General features: G+C 47.7%; 1 protein-coding gene across 10 annotated transcripts in view; it reads right to left on the reverse strand.

Moving 5' to 3' along the window:
- The window catches only part of DOP1B (DOP1 leucine zipper like protein B), a 108,905-nt gene that overhangs the window by 20,878 nt on the left and 65,768 nt on the right, over positions 1–22,259 (reverse strand). For 3 of the 10 annotated variants that reach the window (XR_003792320.1, XM_029214251.1, XM_029214253.1), the window contains 9 exons: positions 17,790–19,389; positions 17,188–17,299; positions 16,340–16,528; positions 13,308–13,430; positions 11,025–11,159; positions 6,767–6,822; positions 4,251–4,355; positions 4,087–4,153; positions 1,448–1,592 (listed from right to left, as the gene is read on the reverse strand). Coding sequence is in view for 6 of the 10 variants with exons in the window: in XM_029214251.1 (XP_029070084.1) it covers positions 1,448–1,592; positions 4,087–4,153; positions 4,251–4,355; positions 6,767–6,822; positions 11,025–11,159; positions 13,308–13,430; positions 16,340–16,528; positions 17,188–17,299; positions 17,790–19,389 (2,532 nt within the window). In the remaining 4 variants the exon portion in view is untranslated. Of the gene's footprint in view, positions 1–206; positions 1,593–4,086; positions 4,188–4,250; positions 4,356–6,766; positions 6,823–11,024; positions 11,160–13,296; positions 13,431–16,339; positions 16,529–17,187; positions 17,300–17,789; positions 19,390–22,259 lie in introns of those variants that run through there. The other 7 variants (XR_003792321.1, XM_029214255.1, XM_029214252.1 and 4 more) reach the window with 6 other exon arrangements.

The following is a 22,259-nucleotide window of genomic DNA, read 5'->3' on the forward strand; positions in this document are numbered from 1 at the left end:
TTTGTGGTACGCGGGCCTCTTACTGTTGTGGCCTCTCCCGTTGCGGAGCACAGGCTCCGGACGCGCAGGCTCAGCGGCCATGGCTCACGGGCCCAGCCGCTCCGCGGCATGTGGAATCCCCCCAGACCAGGGCACGAACCCGCGTCCCCTGCATCGGCAGGCGGACTCTCAACCACTGCGCCACCAGGGAAGCCCCAAACTGATTTTCTTGTCCAGTGTTGAGCGACACTGGGACTGGGCATACTTTCCTGTCTGTGTTAAATAATACTGAGAGCTTCCAAAAATAATTACTTGCTCTAAGATATGCCTAATTCTGAAAGAAAAACTCAACCAACTAAAGTGGCTCACTTATCAAAACGAGCAGCATCTCATCAACATCCACTTCTGGACCCTCGCCTAGTGCTGTGCCCACCAATGCAAAGGTATCTTATTACTAACTCTGCCCCAGTCCCCACCTGGAAAGATCTGCCACAAACATCTCAGCCAAGGCCCTACAACCTTATAAATATCCTCCCCAAACTTCCCCTAGAGTTGAGACACCCCTATGACCCAGCCAAGTTTCTCCCTCACTGCAGCAGGTCTAGTAACCTGAGATTTGCTTGATGATACATTCGTCCGGCGGTCTTTAGGGTACCGGCAATTGACAATCTACCCTGTTGCATTTAATTCAGACTGCTCAAGAGTATCTGGCTGATCAGTGGTCCTCCGAGTAAACAGATGAGTCTCCTTTGAGAGTCCCCAGACCATTTTCCTAGGAAGCTGTAACTAACTATAAGGCTGGGCTGTGCCTACTCTGTGTGGCCTCCATGATAAAATCTGCACCACCCAGGCAATGACCAAACACAAGGGTCATCGAGAGGCAGGGGTGTGTTGGCCAGAAATGAAATACAACATCAACTGCCTGACGATAGTCAGCTGATTTACTAAGTTTTCTTTCCACGGCTCCACAAAAAGAAAAACATACATTCTCCTATTCTTTATCCCACACAGGTTTCTATCACTGAGTCCGTGCAAATTATCTTGGGAAGTTACTCTCTTGGACCCCCATCTCGGCTCAGTGAGGGCTTAACACGGTAGCATGGGCCACTCGGGACCCTTCCAATGGAATCCTATTGTTCAGTATACATACAGCGTATGTTGTAAGAAGTAAAGCCAGTTTACTTTTAAGGCAAAACTAGACCCACTAGCTGGCATTGGGCATTACTTTTTTTTTTTTTTTTTTTTTTGTCGTACGCGGGCCTCTCACTGTTGCCTCTCCCATTGCGGAGCACAGGCTCCGGACGCGCAGGCTCAGCGGCCATGGCTCACGGGCCCAGCCGCTCCGCGGCATGTGGGATCTTCCCGGACCGGGGCACGAACCCGTGTCCCCTGCATCGGCAGGCGGACTCTCAACCACTGCGCCACCGGGGAAGCCCTGCGCATTACTTTTTGACCCTTCCACACCCACCGTGCAAATCTTCCTCATCGTCAGATTCTTCTAGAGAGATCTGAGGCCGAGCCTTCACTTCCAGGTTTCTGCTCAGCCAGCTGGTTTGTTCCAAGGAAGAGCCAGCAATGTTCCCGACAGCTTCTAGAATTTTTTGAGTGACTTCCTGAGAGTAGTCAGGAGAAAGAGGAAAGGAAGTTAGTTAAGGAAAAGAATCTTAAGTGCCTAAAATAGCACCATCCGATATAAATATAATGCAAGCCGCAGCTGTGAACCATGCAGGTAATACCAAGTTTTCTAGGAGCTATATTAAAAGAAGAAACAAGTTCATAATGTTTAACACAATATATCCAACAGAGTATCAACGTATAATCAATATAAAATTGTTAGTGAGGTTACGCATTCTTTGTTAAGTCTTTGAAATCTGCTGTGTGTTTACAGTTACAGCACATTCAGTTCAGACAAGCCACATTTCAAGGGCTCAACAGCCACTCGTGGCTCAGGCTACTCTCTGGCCAACTTGGGTAAAACAGAGACATAGGAAGTCACAGCAGCACAACGCGTTTGGCAGATTAGATTTCCGGTTTCTTTAGGACCATGGATTCTTGCTAGAAATGCATCTTTGAATAATACAAGAAACAAAACTGCACAAATTAAATTGACTCGAGGGTGAAGTGAGGAGTCATCCGTATCAGGAGTTTTATGAGGAATGAATTTGGTCAAGTAGCTGGGACAGAGGTAGAAACACTGAGCGGGTATCATCGAGCGTTGCCAGCTAAGAGGGGCTGTACGTCCCTGACGTCTGAGAACTGAACAGCCTTGACTTCCACTACGAGCCCAGCAGCTGTGTTCGGGCATGAAGCAAGAGAACGTCTGCCTGCCGGTGGCAAGGGGGGGGGGTGCACCCGCGGGAACTGTCCGTGGTTCACCTGGGCAGAAGTGTGGGGTGGATGACGGCGGCGAGGAAGGACCAGAATAGATGGATGGACCTGGTGATGATCACACTGAGTGAAGTAAGTCAGAGAAAGACAAATACCATTTGCCATCACTTCTATGTGGAATCTAAAATATGACACAAATGAACTTATCTACGAAACAGACACAGACTCACAGACGTAGAGAACAGACTTGTGGTTGCCAAGGTGGGTGGGGTGGGGGAGGGATGGAGTGGCAGTTTGGGATTAGCAGATGCCAAGTATTATATATACAGGATGGATAAACAACAAGGACCTGCTGTATAGCACAGGGAGCTATATTCAACATCCTGTGATAAACCATAATGGAAAAGAATATGAAAAAGGATATATATATGCGCATAACTGAGTCACTCTGCTGTACAGCAGAAATTAACACTGTAAATCAACTCTACTTCAATAAAATCAATTCTTAAAAGAAGATCAAGAAAAGGGGTTGAGGACTTAGAAGAGCTCCCATTTCAAGTGCAGTGAATGGATGGGAAAGAAGTTGGGGTGCCTGGAAACAGCAGGAAGGAGTCAGTGTCAGGGAGGCTGGGACATCCTGGGGTGGAAGCAGAGGCCCACCGGCCCCCAGACGAACAGAAGTAGAGCGATCCGCACCAGCTGCGGTAGCGCCTGTGGCCACAGTCTGGCCGATGGACTGGAAACGGAGGGGCCACGGCAGGCAACAGCCCATGGAAGGGGGAGGGTTTCCAGGTGAGTGCAGGAGGTGTTACCCAAGGGCTGGGCTGCAGTACTTGCCCTTGAGTGATGCTTTCTTCTCTACCGGTTGAGCCAAAGGAGTCACTGTGCTTTACGCAGAACTCTAGTGCCTCAGAATCAGGAACTGGACAGATATTTCACAAACACCAGGGATCACAACGATTAGCAGTAATATCACCAAAGCCATAAACTACACAACCCAGTTTAAAGGCTTTGACTCAAAAAGCTCCTCACTCAAGGATTATAATGGTTGCAAAACAGTGACTTTTCTAACTCCTTCATTACTTCTATGTATTATTATTTTATTTATTTATTATTATTATTTTTTTTCAATATGCGGGCCTCTCACTGTTGTGGCCTCTCCCGTTGCGGAGCACAGGCTCCGGACGCGCAGACTCAGTGGCCATGGCTCACGGGCCCAGCCGCTCCGCGGCATGTGGGATCTTCCCGGACTGGGGCACGAACCCGTGTCCCCTGCATCGGCAGGCGGACTCTAAACCACTGCGCAACCAGGGAAGCCCCATCTATGTATTATTGATAGTTGGCATTCTATTCAAAGGAGAAGATTTTCCTTCTCCTATGGGTGGGTTTTACTTTTGTTTTTCAGTGTTTCTGAAATTTCCTGTGAGTCTATATTGCTTTAAAAAGACGGGGGAAGGTTCTAAGGAAAGGAATCTATGCATAAAGATAGACATATTGTTCCAATCATGCTGCAGAGTAAGTCCGCATACATCTGTGAACAGTGGGAAGCGAGAGGGTGCCTTGTAAACTGCACGGTCGACTGGTCAAGTCTAATATGAGAACCTTCATCAGGAGATTGTACGGAGTCCTCTAAAGACAGTAACGGAGGGAATCAGATGTGGGAACAAATGCAAATCTACGATCTGGTTCTGCCCAATGTTTACTATCTCCAGTGAGACCCTCTAAAGGTGGGCGATACTCCTGGGACAGTAACAGCCTGCCAAACTTGCACATACAGACCTGCAGATCTTTTTGATCCTTCTTGCTCTCCAGGTTGGGAGTTCTTGTTACAAAGTCGTTCAGCATGCTGTTGAGAGACAATCAGCTTCAGACCGAGAACGCTGCAGAAATAAAAACATGTTCCCGAAGAAAAATACGGTGATGTGAGTGCAGGGACACGGTACCTGAGAAGCAGAAAATAACCAGGGGGAGCGAGATTCAACTGCACGGACTCCTTTAACACACCCAACAGCGAAGGGAAGTTTGCTTGCAAGGCTGTTGCTGGGAGCCTATTTTAAAAAAAAAGAAAGAAAGAAAGAAAGAAAAAGAAAGAAAAAATATCCAACCCTGAACAGGTCAAAACAGAATGTTACTTATAAGCACATTTTAGATCCGGGTGGTTGGAAAGCACAGGAAGATGGCATACCCGCCTGACCTGTTTGCTCTTTTTTAAATTACAATACACACAAGCTAAATTTTGGTATTCTGCCAAGAACTTGGAGTTTGGAGACCTGCAACCCTGCTGACAGGTCAGATGCCCCTGGTTTCCTCGTCTATAACGTGAAAGCCTGGAACTAGAGGACTGTCTGATCTCTGGGCCTGTCTGGCTCTACCATTCAGCCTCTCTGACGTCGCTGGAAACACAGAGTCAACCATCAGAAGGTCACAGAGGGCAAGGTCAGGCCTCAGGAAAACAAGGACTCGGATTATGGCTACGGAGCGAGGCTGCACAGCACAAACGGCAGAGCTTGGCCGCAGCCAGAGGGCCCCAGGTTCAAGTCCTCGTCCCTGACTTACTGCCTCCTGACTGACCTGGGCAGGCCCTCCTCTGTAAAAGGAGGCTGCAGCTCCTGCAGCTGCTGGGAAGGCTCAGATATCACTTAGGCCCCTGCAACAGGCGCTTGCTAGTGATATAATTCACATTAGTTACCACGAGAAGGGACCAGCTCATCTTTACCTCCTGCAGGAAAGAAGTGCAGGGATGCTTGTGGTGAAGGATGAACAGCTGGTCTGAGCTCAACCCTAGACCCAGGGACTCCTGGGACTATGACCCTTCTTGCCACCTCAGGGTACAGTGACCCGGAATAACCATGGAACATGAACTTGTTAACCAGGGAGCTTGCAGCTGGTGGTCAGATGTACTTATTGTGAACCCCCTGAGATATGTGAGAATACTGAGGCTTCCCTGAGACGGGGCTACACTCCCTTCACCCTCCTTACTGCAGCCGAGAGCACCCCACACGATGGAGGGGTCCGGGAGCCGCGCCCGGGACCTGCCATAAGATCTGCACGAGGCCCAGCAAAGCGTCCTTTCTACCCATGGAGAAACACCTGGAGGACTCCTATAGCTGAGACCCCTGCATGCAAATATTCAGCATAGTAAACCCACGCAGAAGCCATCCAGCAGAAAACATGGCAGAGCACCAAAAATAATCCCTTCTCCTTTTTCTAAAAGAGGTCCTTAAAATCCCCCCTCCTTTTTTGGTATCAATTTAATGCAGACTGGTTCTTCTAAAGTTTACCAGGCCTCACGTAAAGCTTTGCTGACGTAAGTATTTAAGCTATAGCACCCAGACTTTAAAATGTCAGATTTGATCTCTGCAGAAAGAAAAATCATCAGGGTATTCCCATGCCTCAAGAGGAAATGAGGACACCATTCAGATACTTTCTGAACTAAGCCTCTCCAGTAATCAAGAAACACAATGGGGGGGGGTGGCAGGGAGGGATAAACGAGGAGTTTGGGATTAAAATGTACACACTACTATATATTAAATAGATAAACAGGGACTTCCCTGGTGGTCCAGTGGTAAAGAATCCGCCTTACAATGCAGGGAACGTGGGTGCGATCCCTGGTTAGGGAACTAAGATCGCACATGCCGCAGGGCAACTAAGCCCAAGCGCCGCAACTACTGAGCTTGCACGTCTCAACTAGAGAGCCTGTGTGCCGCAAACTACAGAGCCCATGCACTCTGGAACCCTCGCACCACAACTACAGAGCCCACGCGCCCTGGAGCCTGCGAACCACAACTAGAGAGAGAAAACCTGCACGCCACAACTAGAGAAAGCCCGCACGCCACAACGAAAGATGCCACGTGCCGCAACTAAGACCCGACACAGCCAAAAATAAATAAACAAATAATAAGGGACTTCCCTGGTGGCACAGTGGTTAAGAATCCTCCTGCCAATGCACAGGACACGGGTTCGAGCCCTGGTCTGGGAAGATCCCACATGCCGCGGAGCAACTAAGCCCGTGTGCCACAACTACTGAGCCTGCGCTCTAGAGCCTGCGAGCCACAACTACTGAGCCCGTGAGCCACAACTACTGAAGCCCGTGCGCTGCAATGAAGAGTAGCCCCCGCTCGCCTCAACTAGAGAAAGCCTGCGTGCAGCAACGAAGACCCAACGCAGGAAAATTAATTAATTTAAAAATAAATAAATCTTAAAAAAATAAACAATAGCACTGGGAACTATATTCAATATCTTATAATAACCTATAGTGGAAAAGTATCTGAAAAAGAATATATATATATTCCTATATATATATATATAGGAATCATTTTGCTGTACACCTGAAACTAACAACATTGTAAATCAATGATACTTCAGTTAAAAGAAAAAATGGAAATACAATCAGAGGAATTATTTATAATCATTGCAATAGCATCTATAATTGAGAAACGTCTTTGAGGGGCTGCATTACCTTTGGATGAAAGCATAGCAAAACTGCAACACAGGGACATCCACGAGGGGCGATTTCTGAAAATTAAAGCAAAGCTAATTACTCCAAGTTGGTAGGAAATAAGGCTAAAAAAGAATTCAAATACAGAAATGAAACAGATTCTATATCCTAACAAAGCAAATGTTTGCAGCTAGAGTCTTTCAAATATAATAATAGAAAGTATCCCCCAAGTGAAACAAAAACAAATGTATCCTATGAGGTCCCAAATCATTAGTGCCCCTCTCATCAGACTCCCAGAGTCATTCCCTTTATGTTTACCTACTTCCCATTCCAGTCTTTTAACAAGTATTTAGGGAAGATATGGCATTATAACTGAACCTCCCCCCAAACACAAAGTTGGTGGCCAAAGTTGGCCCTCAGGAGCTACAGTTGAGAGACAATGCCAAATTTGAATTCTTAGCTCCAGGAATTCCCTCAAACAGCCCAGACAACTTCCCTAAATCCCAAATGGCTGGAACTACTTAGAAATAGGTTTCAAGACACACATTTTTTCCCTTCTTGCTTGTAAAAGGCTATTTGTCGAAGTTATAGAACTCGAGCCAATTAACTAAACTAACCACAAAATGTAATTTTGTTATTCAAAACGCCAAAAACCACTCAGCCAGACGACATCTAGGCTTTTTTTATTTTTTAAGCCCAGGAGTTGCAGGTGTCTGCAGAAATTCCAGTAACATGAAGGAACAAAACCTGAAAGAGCCTGCTCTGTGTGTAAAGCTGTTGCAGGGCCAGCTCCCCCATGGCTGCAGCTGTAACCCCATCCGTGGGGACTGACCCGCAGCGTGGAAGATCAATCTCCTGCCAGCTAGACTTGCTCAGAGATATAAATGCCAATCCACCCAGGACCTGACGCTGCCGCTGCCCGCCTCCACCACCCTGCTCCCTCTCTTCAGGGTCCATTGCTTTAACATTTACATTCAAGAGTAAAAGGCAACAAGACTACCAGGCATTTGGGAGACTGGGGGCAGACGTCCGACAGATGCCATGAAGTTGCCCGTGTCCATTTTACATCTGACTGTTTAAGCGCGTGGCCAGTTCCATAATCTGGCCTCACAGTGTACATCTGTAGGCTGCCTTATCTTCTTTCCCCACCGAGAATACAGGCTGACCGTAGGCAGGGACAGCGTCAACTATTTAGGACTCCCCACTACGATGCAGACTTGATTTTCAATAAACACGTGGAATGAAGGAAGAAGACCAGAGCTCCGAGTGTAACTGACTGGTTAGAAGCCCCGAGTGGCCTTCCCAGCGTGGACACTCTGCCTTTCAGAGGAAGAGCTTCAAGTGGGGAGTTCTCCTCCAAGGCAGGCATAGCCAAAACTGCTAAAGGTATTCTCGGTCAGCTTTCTCACTCTGGGGTGAGGATGGCTGAACACATCTCTGATTCCAAGGTTTAGCTTTTGTTCACCACCCTTAGTGTTATGACCTTAATATCTAAAAAGAAGATTTCTTTTATTTGCTGTAAAAATTTTTTATTTGGGTAGAATATACTTGACAAAATCTACCATTTTAAACATTTTTAAGTGTACAGGGCATCCAGTATGTCCACATTGTTGGGCAACAATGACCACCATTCATGTGCAGAACTTTTTCATCTTCCCAAACTGAAACTCTGTCCCCATTAACTCCCATTCCCTCCTCCCCCGCAGTCCCTAGTGACCATCATTCTTCTTTCTGTCTCTATGCAGTTGACTACTCTGGGTCCCCCAGATAAGTGGAATCATATAATACTGTCCTTCTGGACAGTATACTGCCCAGTATAGACAGTATACAATAATACTGTCTATTATTCCCCTTCGCATAATGCTGTCAAGGTTCATCCATGGTACAGCATGTGTCAGAATTCCATTCCTTTTTAAGGCTGAATGACAGACAGTCCATTGCATGTACAGACCTCATTTTGTTTATCCATTCATCCATGGACACTTGGGTTGTTTCTACCTTTTGGCTATTGCGATTCATGCTGTTATGAACCCTGGTGTACAAATATCTGTTGGATTAAAACTATTTTTTAGCAAAATCACTTGGTCCACTCCCTTAATTTTCACTTAGGGAATTATTCTTAAATTGTTCCTAACTGTATAATTTTAAATTACCTAAGACAAGGCAATTATTTCAAAGTTGGAACAAATCCCTGCTTTCTATCAAATTAATTAAGAACAAAACAGCTCCAACACTTTCAACGAAGAGGTCTGCTTTGGTAAAACCAAAAATCTCTCAGGCAGGAAACTGTTAAACCACACGGTCTGTTCTGTTGCAAAGTCACTGTGCATAAATGAAAAGGTGCCCCCCTCAAAACTGGGCAGAAAAACTGTAAGAACTTTGTGGTTCAATCACGTCACCCTTCAAAGGCCACTGCCTTCCCTGCAGCCAGATGAAATCTCTTCTTTCTCAGCACGTCCAGGATGAGTCAAGTCCTCTGACGTGTATTTTGTACCTTTGTAAAAACTATGCAGACTTTTAACTCGCCCGTTGACAAAGATGCTCTCCTTGACCTAGTCAGGCTCCTCTGAACCCTCTTCTTTTTCTTCTCCTTTTTTTTGAATTTTAAATCATATAGTTTTTCTTCCTCCTATAATATTTTTGCTTTCCAACAGTAAAAAAAATGGTACAAGAATCTGGCCCTTGGTCACAAGCCATTTTGCGGAATTCCTCAATATTCTCACTCCAATTTTTTTAACAATCAATGAATGAGGTAATCAATGACAGGGTTAATCATTAGATTCCAGAGCTTCTAAAATATCTCCCATTACTCAACAGTCCCTTTCTCTTTCTCTCCCTCCCTCTCCCCGCTCTCTCCTGCCCTCCTGAAAACATTTTACTGAAAATGCAAGAAAAAACTGAGAATTATGTTTCTGAGGAGAGCCCAAATCCTGAGATGCTTATGTCAGACTGTAGGGTCTGTATTTACAATTTCCTAGCCTTTTTTTTAAAAAATTTATTTATTTATTATTTATTTTTGGCTGCATGGGGTCTTCATTGCATGCGGGCTCTCTCTAGTTGCAGCGAGCAGGGGCTACTCTTCATTGCGATGCGCGGGCTTCTCATTGCGGTGGCTTCTCTTGTTGCAGAGCATGGGCTTCAGTAGTTGTGGCACACGGGCTCAGTAGTTGTGGCTCACAGGCTGTAGAGCGCAGGCTCAGTAGTCGTGGCTCGTGGGCTCTAGAGCGCAGGCTCAGTAGCTGTGGTGCGCGGGCTTAGTTGCTCCACGGCATGTGAGCTCTTCCCGGACCAGGGCTCGAACCCGTGTCCCCTGCATTGGCAGGCGGATTCTTAACCACTGTGCTAACAGGGATGTCCCAACAGGTTCCCAGCAGCTCAAGGCCACGTCCCTACGGGGATGACCTCAACCCCCTGAAAATGCCTGCCTAAGAAAGAAAGCTCAAGGCTTCTGAAGGAATCTGCTGTGTGTTTAGCCAACTCCTGATAGGTTCCTGACCTCCCTTTCTTTGAGCATTTATTAAGAAAACTTACAGTTATAAGTCCTTGCTCTGTCCCTTGTGAGATGTATATGTATCTCCTACAACCCAGGGATGTCTTTCTCAAGGACCTGGCAGCCATCCCTCTGAAATACCATCATCAAGAAAGATAGGGCCCCTGTTTCCCAGTATCCAAGGGAGCACGGGAACCTACCTTGCACTTTACAGTCAGCAAACCCCGATGGCCTAATTACATCCACCAACCCGCTTCTTGCTTGTTTGTAACTTTCCACTCCCCTGACTTTGCTGAAGCCCCTGCTTGTTCACCCTCCCTGCTCTTCATTCTCTGCTTAAACTACCCACTCACCTCTGCACAAACTGGAGCAGAGCACAACTCCTTCCCCTGCTGCAGTAGTTACTAAATAAAATCAGTCTTTTCCACCTTTAACTAGTGTCTGGCTTTGTTTAACTCTGACGCCTTTTCAGCTGCAAGTTCCTTGAGGCAAGTGACATTTCTTCTTTCTAACAGAGTTATTCGATTTGAACCACTACCGGGCAGAGCACCCTGCAGTGGGATGTAAGGATGGAAGTCTGTCCTTCACCTCAAGTGGCTTGCACCCCAAAACATGAGCCCGTGAAGCACATTTCATGGATCTCCGCAGAGCCCGGTAAGAACACCTTTGTTTTACAGCCCCCGAATTCCGAGTTGCTGCTGTAACTTCTGTTTCCCTCCCAAACACAGTTTATAAGACGTGGAGTTAGAGAGAGTGCTGCGTTCCTCTGAGGGTCCCCAGGCTCCTGACCTCGTCCCCTAGGACCTGCGGTGGCCTCTTCACCACTTCCTTCACCAGGTGCAGCACCGTGTCGGTCTGCAGGGTGCTCAGCGCACAGATCAGGTCCACGAGGGTCAGCTGGGACGCGCTGGCCGCCGGGACGATCTGCCGAGAAAAAAATCATTCCTTTAAGGCTCACAGAGAGAAAACGAGAAAAAGAATGACGCACAGAAAGTACTCTATCATACTTGCTCCTGGAAAAAGAGATTTGTTTTAATCTTTTAAAGAAATATTTAAATGAAAACTGGGTAATGGACTCTACTGGTGGGAATGAAGGGTGAGGTTAGCATTTAATCACTGTAACCTAATCAGTATCTCATACAAATAAGGAATCAAACGTGTAGCTGATGCTGGGCAGTCTCTCTGGTATGTTCAAGCTGAGGAAGCATCGTAGAAACAGATACGTTTAATTGGGAGGAAACAGGCTGATATCGAGACAGCCCCCAAAGTATGAGGACAGCAAGAAGAACAGGTAAATCAGGTTCACGAGAGCTGCCTGTGGCAGGCAAGTCCCGGTGAGGGAGGCATGTTGTGTAGGGTGGTAACATGCACTTGCAAGTATCAGGTTTCTCACCCGGAAGCACCAGCAAGTGCTAAGGTGGGTGGCCTGGGCCACCAGCCTCTCACACCTCCTCAGGGAACAGGGGCCTACGCTGGGCCCTGAGATAGTGTCCAGGGGGTGGGGCAGACCCTCTGAGGGAGGTACCAGGTAGGAACCTGCATGGTCGACAGAGGGGACCAGGGAAGAAGTACGTGCTGGTTTTGCAGAAGCACGTGAACCAAGCTTCTGGAGGACCTCGTGATGGACCAGTCAGTGGAGAAGGAATGGACAAAATGCACACTGAAGTCTGGGCGCAGGAATGCGATGATTTAAATTTTCTTGACCATCATGAACAAGCATTACTTTAATAAATTAAAAAAGCCGAATTTACATTATGGACGTGTCAGTGTAGGTTCAGCAACTGTGACAAGTGTAACCCCCTGACGGGGGCTGCTGGGGGAAGCAGGGCATGCACATGCGGGGACAGGGGAATACGGGAACTCCCTGTACCTTCCTCTCATTTTCTTGTGAACCTAAAACTGCCTTAAAAAGATAAAGTCTTTAAAAAGATTAGTTAAAAGAAAAAAAAAAGCTATCACGGGCTTCCCTGGTGACGCAGTGGTTGAGAGTCCGCCTGCCGATGCAGGGGACACAGGTTCGTGCCCCGGTCCGGGAAGATCCCACATGCCGCGGAGCGGCTGGGCCCGTGAGCCATGGCCACTGAGCCTGCGCGTCCGGAGCCTGCTCCGCAACGGGATAGGCCACAACAGTGAGAGGCCCGCGTACCCCCCACCCCCCCCACACACAAAAAGTACATTCTCGTAAGCAGACTATTAGACAGTAGATTAAAAAGGCTAAATAGAAGTACAATCTACTCATTACAGAAAGATGAGAAAAGAGAGGTTGGGGGTGGCCTCCACTCCCTACCCACCCGACACCCCGTCTAGTTGTAACTGGCACAGCTAGAGTACATCATGCATTTAAAACAGTGGAACTGGGCTTCCCTGGTGGCACAGTGGTTAAGAATCTGCCTGCCAATGAGGGGGACACGGGTTCGAGCCCTGGTCTGGGAAGATCCCACATGCCGCGGAGCAACTGAGCCTGTGCGCCACAACTACTGAGCCTGAGCTCTAGAGCCCGCGAGCCACAACTACTGAGCCCACGTGCCACAACTACTGAAGCCCACGCACCTAGGGCCTGTGCTCTGCAATGAGAAGCCACAGCAGTGAGAAGCCTGCACAGGGCAACAAAGAGTAGCCCCCGCTCACCGCAACTAGAGAAAGCCCGCGTGCAGCAACGAAGACCCAGTGCAGCCAAAAATAGAGAAAGAAAAGAAAAGATTATAAAAAATAAAAGAATAAAAAATAAATAAAACAGTGGAACCACTGCCCCAGTCTCCCGTGTTGGCCTCTGGCGTCACCTTTTTTTTTTTTTTTTTTTTGCGATACGTGGGCCTCTCACTGTTGTGGCCTCTCCTGTTGCGGAGCACAGGCTCCAGATGCGCAGGCCCAGCGGCCATGGCTGACGGGCCCAGCCGCTCCGCGGCATGTGGGATCTTCCCGGACCAGGACACGAACCCGTGTCCCCTGCATCGGCAGGCGGACTCTCAACCACTGCGCCACCAGGGAAGCCCTGGCGTCACCTTTGATCACACATGACCCTCTGGTATTTTGTCAGAGTAAGTTAGTTACTGCTTTCATTTCTGGCTTTACCTTTGTCTTACTGTGGCGTTTCACTTTCTTCCTGCCCCACACCGCTGCAACAGCTGCTGTCAGCTGAACTCCAAGATGGGCTGTCAAGGGGTTTAAGAAATCTAAAATTTTTTGTCGTATGGTCTAAAAAATAGAAAAACGAAGAGTTAGAGCAGAGTAGAATCAGGGCTACGGTGGACTGTGCACTTCACCACCAGCACCTGTAAACCCTGGGAGCCAGGGCGGGCCTTTGTCTCAGCATCACGGGCACCAGGCCGCGGGAGGAGGAACTGGACGAGAGGCACGGTGGGCAGCCCAGGCGGACGGACAGATGGCTAGCGGAGCCGAGCAGGAAGAGACCCTTGGGAGGTGATGAATACCACCTCCGAGCAGCTGTGAGCAGGGCAGGGCTCGAAGGCAGCCATCCAAGCCTTTGCAGATACAGTGAGGAAGGGGGCGGGGGGGTACCCAGCAGTGGAGTCGGCACTGTTCCCAGCCTGAAAGCCCCTAGCCTCACTTGTCTCAACCAGCCCTGGAAGGGCTAATATGCATCAGGAAGGATGTTTTTCAATTTCCAGAAATATGTACCATTTAACTAACTTTGTTATGTAACCAACTAAAAATAAACTCACAGCACGGCCCCGGACGTCACTCAGCACCCTCCCTTTGGCTGCGCCTGGATTTTTCTCCATTCCTGAAACCTCCATGTTCCTTCCTCTACAAATCCTGTGGGTCTCATAGCCTCTAACACCTCCCTACCCAGGCAAATCCTCTCTTCCTGGGTCTCAGCTCAGCCCCTCTGCCTCAGGAAGGCCTCCTCAACCCCCTGACCAGGGGTCACAGCCTGTAAGAGTGCCCCGCATTCTTTGTAGCACTTCTCATCATTATTTTTAAATTGACGGTTAACGTCTGTATCCGCCAGGCAGACAAGGACTTACTTGCTCTATCTTATCCACTAGTGGATAAGCAGGGCCTGGTACGTAGCAGCAGACATGCAAATGTTTGTGGAATGAATGAATTTACCTTGGGCTTCCTCTGTCCCCACTGCCTTAGTTTAGCATCTCCTTAGGTACAACTGGCCATGGGATGGAGACATCCTCTCCCTCCCACCGCGGTTTCTGCTCCAGAGAAACCACGGGGGCCCCAGCTCAAGGCCTTGGGTCCTTCAGGGAGGGCTTAAGCTAAGTGCTCAATAAATGTTAGCCATCGCCAAAATGAATCCTTCCATCAGCCCAGGAGATAGGCTACTAATAACAGACTCATTTCGCAGAGGAGGAAACCGAGGCTCAGGCTGCTTGCCTGAGGATTTTCTGAACCTTTCTAGAGCTTAATTTTTAGGCTTAAATTAAGCAGGTTCCTGTGGCAGCTTGAAATACAGCAGATTTCCCTTGGAGGGTATCTCTGGAGCTGACAGAACATTTTGGAGGCCACCTGTGCAACTGCCTGACTCACTATAGAAAGATCAGAAAACAGAAGTCAGAGGCGGGCTCCATTCCCTACTCACCCTCATCCCAGGATCACTGCTTATCAGATGCACGATTGAGGGCAAAGCACTCACTCTCTCCACATCCCAATGTCCTCATCTGTAATCTGGGAATAATAATAGTACCCACCTTGCAGGTGAGGACTAAATGCGCCAATAAACGAAGAGTGCTTGGAGGATGCCTGGCTTCGTGTTTCCAACTGAGGAAACTACAGCACAGACAGGTTAAGGAACTTGCCCAGGGTCCCACAAAGCACCTGAGCAGGGAGCTAAATCCAGGTGATCTGGCTCCTTGTGTCCCTATCTGTTCTGCTCAGCCCGGGCTGCCAGATGCCAGTGTAAGCTCCGAGGCTGCACCTGGCACCAGGGGTGCTCAGCTAAATGAGACACAGCCAGATAATTCTGAGCCACCAGACACAGCAATCAGAGACTGAGCTGGGACGCTATCAAGAGAGAGTGAACTGTAACCAAGCAGGATCCTATGGGGGCCTTCCTGGGACAGACCCCTCCCCACCATGTCCTCTGCCTGCCTCTTGTTTGTAGAAAAGCTTTAGTCTCCCAGGCCTCCCCTGAGTCACAAAAGCCTGGCTCAGGAATTAATGATTGCAAGGATGTGAACACATGATGACAAACGTAGCAGTGGGGTGAGGAGAACTGATAACAATTTAAACGGTAAATCGGCCATATGGCAGTCACAGAATCTTTAGTTCCTCCCTGAAGTACATAGATAAGTGTCTGAGGCATATTTCTGAGTTGTTTTACAGATACTAAAACCCCCACCAAATGGAAGAAGCTAACTGCATGATGACCATAAACAGGTAGCCCCCAGACCCGCTGGAGCCTGAGGATTAATGATGTTAACTCCTGTGACACGGCCCTGTTTTCTCATCATCAACCAATCAGAGAACTGTACGTGAGCTGTTCACCCACCCTGCAACTCCCCTCCCTCACCTTACCCTTAAAAACTCTTCCCTGAAACCCATCGGGGGAGTTCAGGTTTTTTTGAGCATTAGCTGCCCACACTTCTTGTCTGGTGCCTTAAAATAAACCCCCCACTTTCCTTTAACACGACCTGGTGTCAGTAGATTGCCTTTACTGCGTGCAGGCGAGTGGACCCAAGTTTGGTTCGGTAACAGAACTAGAAATGCTCTGGGTTGTGAGCTTCTGGTTTAATAAAAAACTCAAGGACACCTCAACACTTGTTCAAGGCACCACTGAAAGCAGAACGTAAGAGCTAAGCTGTCTTAGTAGAGGTGCTTAAGAGAAACAGGTTGAGGACTTTAGGTACCCTACCTGGAACCCCCAGAGACTTTATGTTTGGCTTAAAAAAAAAAAAGGGCCAAGGGGAAAAAATAAACTGAAAACTACTCACAAAGCTTTTCTTTCCATGAATAGGAAACTTATTCTAATAAACGAACTGGAGATTTCTACTTCCAACTTACTTCTAATGTGGGTTTCTCTGAGCACATTACGTTTGATTATTTATGTATATAACCCTGTACATTTTTATTTTTTGGTGGGACAATACAAGACAGAGGAAATCGTAAACACACAAAGGAAGCTCTCTCACTTTGGTGGTTTTAAAGTAAACGGAAGAAGATCCCTTCGTGGCTCCAAGGAGATCCATGGGTCTCTTTTGAGTCTCCTCCTTTCTGAGAACATTCCAGAGAAGGGCCATGGTATTAACAATTCGAGGAAGCTCTTCCAGAATAGCATTCTTGGCACTTTTCAAATTGGTAGGGTCACTCACAGCAGCGGTCTAAAAACGAAAACGAACACGTGAGACTCGGCTGCGTCTGCGGTGGCACCATCTCCCTTTCCACGAGGACAGTGGTGCTGGTGGGATAAAGTCTGGGCTGTAGCACTCTCCAGAGCAAGTCCCACGTGTGGTCTGGAAGTAAAACGCCTCCCTGAGCATTTAAACCCATGATTTTCTTTCAAAGAGGGAGACCTGTGCATCTGAGGCTCCTCATTACAAACTCTTCCAATCACTCAACCAAAGCACTAGCTGCGTTCTACAATCTGATCCCAGATACGGTAGAGCAACCAACAGCTAAAACGTCTTCAAACTCCATAAGGCCAAGTAAAAAGTACCCGGAAAAAAGATGACATTCTATCCCATACTGGTGGAGGGCTGAAGTCGCCCACAGAGAGCACCAGCAAGAACAAAACCACGTCTGCATTACTTACATACATACATTTGCACTACTTACATACATACATTTGCATTACTTACATACATACATTTGCACGTATATTTGCATACACTTCATTATTTGCATGTGTGTTCATTTGCATTAACGTTTGCGTATATGTTTGTATTACATACATACATTTCTTCTTTGAAACAGACGTAACCCCAATGAAAACAAAACAATATATGAAAACTGTCTCGAACTCAGGAAAAAAATGATTTACCTTTTTGTTTTGGTTGGGTTGTTCCAAAAGACAAAAATGACTAATGGTTGTTAGACCTTCCAAAAGAGTGAGTGGATAATCCGGAGAAATGTTTTCCCTCTTGGAGGTTATGCTTTGGTGAAGAAACGAGAAACTGGTTTTGAGAATCTTGAAGAATGAGGCCATAAAGGTTTTTAATCGTACATATAAACACGGAAACCACAGAGGTATCACGATCTTAAAAAACTGGGGCTCTCATAATGAAATACTGTTACAAGAAGGACAGGCATGATTTGTGCTGTTTTTACATTTATACAGTCGTTTTCGAAAAATGTTTCCAGGTGTTTTAGAATGTCTGTGAAGATCCACATTTTTCTTTCTGTTTTGCAAAACTAATGAAGAGAGACTGACTTGTCCTGTAACACTCATCTAGCCTGGGTAGTCATGTGGAATTGAAAATAAAGGAGCTGAACATTTAGTTCCTGGCTACCCCCTTTGACGATGCTAACTAGGCTTTTGATTAGGTTGAAATTATCCTCCAATTGGCTTCTAGGGGAAATCAGCCGTCTGTGACTAAAGCTGTCATTAAAGAAACAGCTAACACATCAAAGGGTTCACCGTACCTGATAGAGAGCTTCACCGATTCGCTTTCATACTGCTTGACCAGCTCGTCCAAGTTTTTGCAAATCTGGACGAGGAAGGGGGTCACCGTCCAGCCCAGGGACCTTCCGAAGTACGGCAAGGAGTGCGTGACCAGGCTGACCCAGGCCGGGTGCATGCCGTAGCCGTAGGCCGGCTGCAGGCCCCTCACCACGGCGGACACCAGCAGCCCCTGCGAGGTGAGCCGGTGGGGCTGTACATACTGCAGGGCGCTGATGGCCTCCTGGAAGCTCAGGGTCTGCCGCCACTCCCGGGACAGGTCCGCCTGGTGTTCCGCCTCCTCGTGCACCGGCCCCAGGTGGTGCTCCAGGACGATGAGCGCCTGCAGCAGCTTCAGCAGCTCAATCTGCAGGGGGTGCTCGCTCCAGATCTGGTCCTGGCCCAGGTTGATGAGATTCTCCTCGAACAGGCTGTCCTCCCGCTGGGCTTGGCCCCGCTCCGCCACGGCCAGTCCGTAGCGCTTGTGGCTTGTATACATGGACGCGGACAGCGAGAGCAGCACAAACTCCTGGACCCTGCACCTCTGCAGCAGGCTGTGGATGAACTCCACGTTCTTCCCTTCGGCTGACTTGGCCACCGAGACCAGCTGTGTCATCATTCTGATCAAAACTGCGACGCTCTTGACCTGCACGTCCCGGTTGCCGAGGACGTCTCGGTGGGAGACCTTCAGGTAACAAGGGTAGTAGCTGCGCAGGAAGCTCAGGCACAGGTAGGTGAGGAGCTCGATCAGCAGCGAGTGAGGGCACACGTTGGGAGACTGGGTCTGGAGCTTTCCGTAGAAGCTCTGGCCGACGAGGGCCTCCTGGTGGCGAGCCAGGAGGTTGGAGACGAGGTTGAGGTGCGCGGTGGAGCTGGTGTCCATGCTGGTCCGGGACACGGCCTCGATGAACTCTTTGGGGTTGGTTTTGAGCACGGCTTCTAGCACAGAGAAGGCGTACAGCACTCGCCGGGAGTCATAGGGCTGCAGGTAGAGCAGGATGTGCTTAAACAGGGCCTCGATCGCCTCCTGCCTCTCCCGCTGCTGCTTCAGCTGCCGGGCCACGCTCAGGGCCTGGAGCTCCGCGTCGGCCTCCTCGTCGCTGGACAGCGACTCCGAAGCCTGGGTCTTTTCCGAGTCCACGCGCGCCAGGCTCCACTTGACAGTGGACTTGAGGCTGGCCACCGGCTCTGGGGGGCCCTGGGCTGCAGCGGGGAGGGGCGTGCGGCAGAGCTCGCCGCCGCTCAGCTCCTGGGGCTCGTGGGACGGGGAGGAGAAGGGGGACGTGTGCTCGCTCTCCGTGGGGCTCGTGTCCGCGGACTCGGTGCGCTCGCTGTCGTCCGCGGTGTCGCAGGCCGCCCCGTCCAGCAGGTCCGCGCAGCAGGCAAGGTCTTCCTCGCTGGGCTCGCGGCCTGGCGGGCATACCTCGGGCTCCTTCTCCACCTCGGCCCAGATGGCCTCGCGGTCCACGGTTGGGAACTGGCTCAGGGGCGCGCTCTCTTCGCCACCACCCTCCTGAAGCTCGGGTGCGCCCCACGCCTCTTTGAATGAGGTTCGCTTCCTGTTAAACCAATGACGCCAGTCTTCTGAAAATTACAGAACAACAGACGACTTCAGAACAGGAGGGTCAGTTATGACAAGTCGCTTCTAGAGTGATCTTTGTCTTAAAGCCAGGCAGAAAGATCAATATTAGTAAAATTCTCCTGTGGGAGGAGGGACAAGATAAATTCTTTGCGACAACGTGGATGGACCTGGAGGGTATCATGCTTAGTGAAATGTCGGACAGAAAATCACAAATACTGTATGTTACCGCTTATATGTGGAGTCTAAAAATTAAAACAAGTGAATGAATGTAACAAAGCAGAAACAGACTCACAGTCACAGAGAACAAACTAGTGGTTACCAGTGGGGGCAGGGTGGCAGGAGGAGACACGGATAGGGGATTACGAGGTACAAACTCCTGTGTATACAAGAAATAAGCTACCAGAATATACTGTGCAGCACAGGGCATATACCCAATATGTTATAATAACTATAAGTGGAGTATAACCTTTAAAACCTGTGAACCACTATGTTGTACACATGAAACTTACATCGTATTGTAAATCAGCTATACCTCAACCAAAAGAAGGAAGTGTAAAAACCACAAAATAAAATATAATTCCCCCATGAAACAACAACACTAGAGTCTAGATTACACTACAGATGGAAGGCAGACAAGCAAAGTGAACAGGCCTTTTAAAACGTTCAAGAAATTGGATCATTTAGTTACATTGTCATAGGAAATATAAATATCCCGAGTTTAGGGGAAGGGTGATTTGAAAAAAAAATGTCTATCATTTTCTCCCGGGAGTTTCCTTTCAAAAAAAGGTATCCTACAGAAATGTCAGCAGAAGGTCTTCAAAGCTAAGAGGGTATCACTGAAACGTCTTGAATAAAAACAAACTGGAAAGCAAACAAGACATCCACAGTAAGAGGACTGAAAAACCTCATGGCACAGGCATGCAGAGGGCTACTGTTTGGGTTTTTTTTTGTTTTTTTGTTTTTTTTTGCGGTACGCGGGCCTCTCACTGCTGTGGCCTCTCCTGTTGCGGAGCACAGGCTCCGGACGCGCAGGCTCAGCGGCCATGGCTCACGGGCCCAGCCGCTCCGCGGCATGTGGGATCTTCCTGGACCGGGGCATGAACCCGTGTCCCCTGCATCGGCAGGCGGACTCTCAACCACTGCGCCACCAGGGAAGCCCTGTTTGGGTTTTTTAAAGATACTTCTACATGTACGATATGGAGCAATGTGTAGAGTATATTAAGTATTGAAGAAAAAAGACTAAGCTGCAGAATCTAGCTGTACAGAATAAGCCCAGTTAGGGGAGAGTGCCTATAACATGCAGCTATGAAAAAGTCTGGAATGATAGCTACTGAACCACTGACAGTAAGGCGTTCTATCAGCCGGCACCGCGAGGGACTTTCACCTGTGCTTTTACTTCCCGATTGAAGATTCCAGTTCTTAAAATAAGCACGCCAGTACCTCTGAGATCAGAAAATACACAACACTTTAAAGTGCTCAGGTCTCTTTAAAAAAAGGAGTGAAAAGCCAGACGTCTTTGGTACTGCCAAACATTTGTAATAGGCAGCTTTCAGCAAATCTATTCCATGAACACTAAGCCAGGTTAGGAAAGAAGGAAGAATAAGATTTTAGAAATAGAGGAGCTGCCTGGTGCGCACAACAGTATTTAAAAAGTAGATTTCTACAGGCTCACGGAGGTAGCGTGCAGGGTAAGCAGAACCCTTCTAGTCGTTTCCAGGGAGAGAACGTGGCAGAGAAAACGCATTTTCTCTTACTAGGCAGGTAGCATTAAACGTCAATTAGAGGGGGCAGCAGGAAGTGCCACGAGACTTTTAAAACCCAATGAGCCGTGAAGTTAAAACTTTCTCGTTAAAGCAAAGGAATGCTTAAAATCTAGCTTCCCTTAATGAAGAGCAAACTTTTAAGAAGGTGCTTAGTTTATACTTCTTTGCATTTTACTTTCTTATAATTATGGAGTAATAAAATGCCTCTTCTTTGAGGAGGCACCTAAAGGAAAACCAGAAGTTACAGTTTTAGGCAAGGAACCTTGTAAGGAAAGGAAACCACTTCAGGAATCTTTGCTTATTTAGGTGTTAGGCTGCTTTTCTCTGTAAGATAAGACTGTGACAAACACTGAATATTTACAACCCAGTGATCTAAACAAACTAATCAAAGCTTGTAAAACCATCACTTAGAAAACTGCAGGAAGTCATAAAATACACCTATTATAGGAAGCAATGTTAGATCATAAACTGCTCTAGGTATTAGTCACTGAAATTTAATGAACTCATCGGTTTTATTTTAGCCTTTCTTTTCTTCTTCCTACCCATACTCTTTTAAATTTATGTTAAAGATGCCTCTGAAAGTTCTCAGAACCCAAAGGTCTATTTCTTCTGCATTTCTGATTATATGTTAACAGCTGGAAAGCGCCTTGGAGAGCAGACAGAAAAGAAATCACTTACCTTGTTCTTGACAGTTCTGGAGCAGAAGTAATTTTTATAAAGTACAACTGAGTAGGTTACATGCAAATTTCAACATTCTTGATCATTCATACCTGGAGGCAACCTCAACTCTCCTGTCCCAGGTCTGAGAAGTGCTAGCCTACCCAACCCAAACTGAACTTCACGCCAGACCTCAGACTTCTTTCATAAGTGAAGGGTTGGCCTTGGAGACCTTTGGATGGATGGTCTGTTTTTCTCTCCTCCTACCTTAGATGCACTTGAATTACTTTCTCTAGCAAAAGAACCAAGAATCAGCTATATTTATTGGAACATGGGTTACTAACATTTTCCTTTATAATATAAAAAAATCATATTTTTCAGTGAACATAACAAACCCACCACCTAGCATTTCTAAGTGCTGGTTCATCCGATTCTTAAATTTTAAAAGTCCC

Source organism: Monodon monoceros, unplaced genomic scaffold, assembly GCF_005190385.1.
Source record: "Monodon monoceros isolate NGI ecotype Baffin Bay Population unplaced genomic scaffold, NGI_Narwhal_1 Super_Scaffold_11, whole genome shotgun sequence".
Lineage (NCBI taxonomy): Eukaryota > Metazoa > Chordata > Mammalia > Artiodactyla > Monodontidae > Monodon > Monodon monoceros.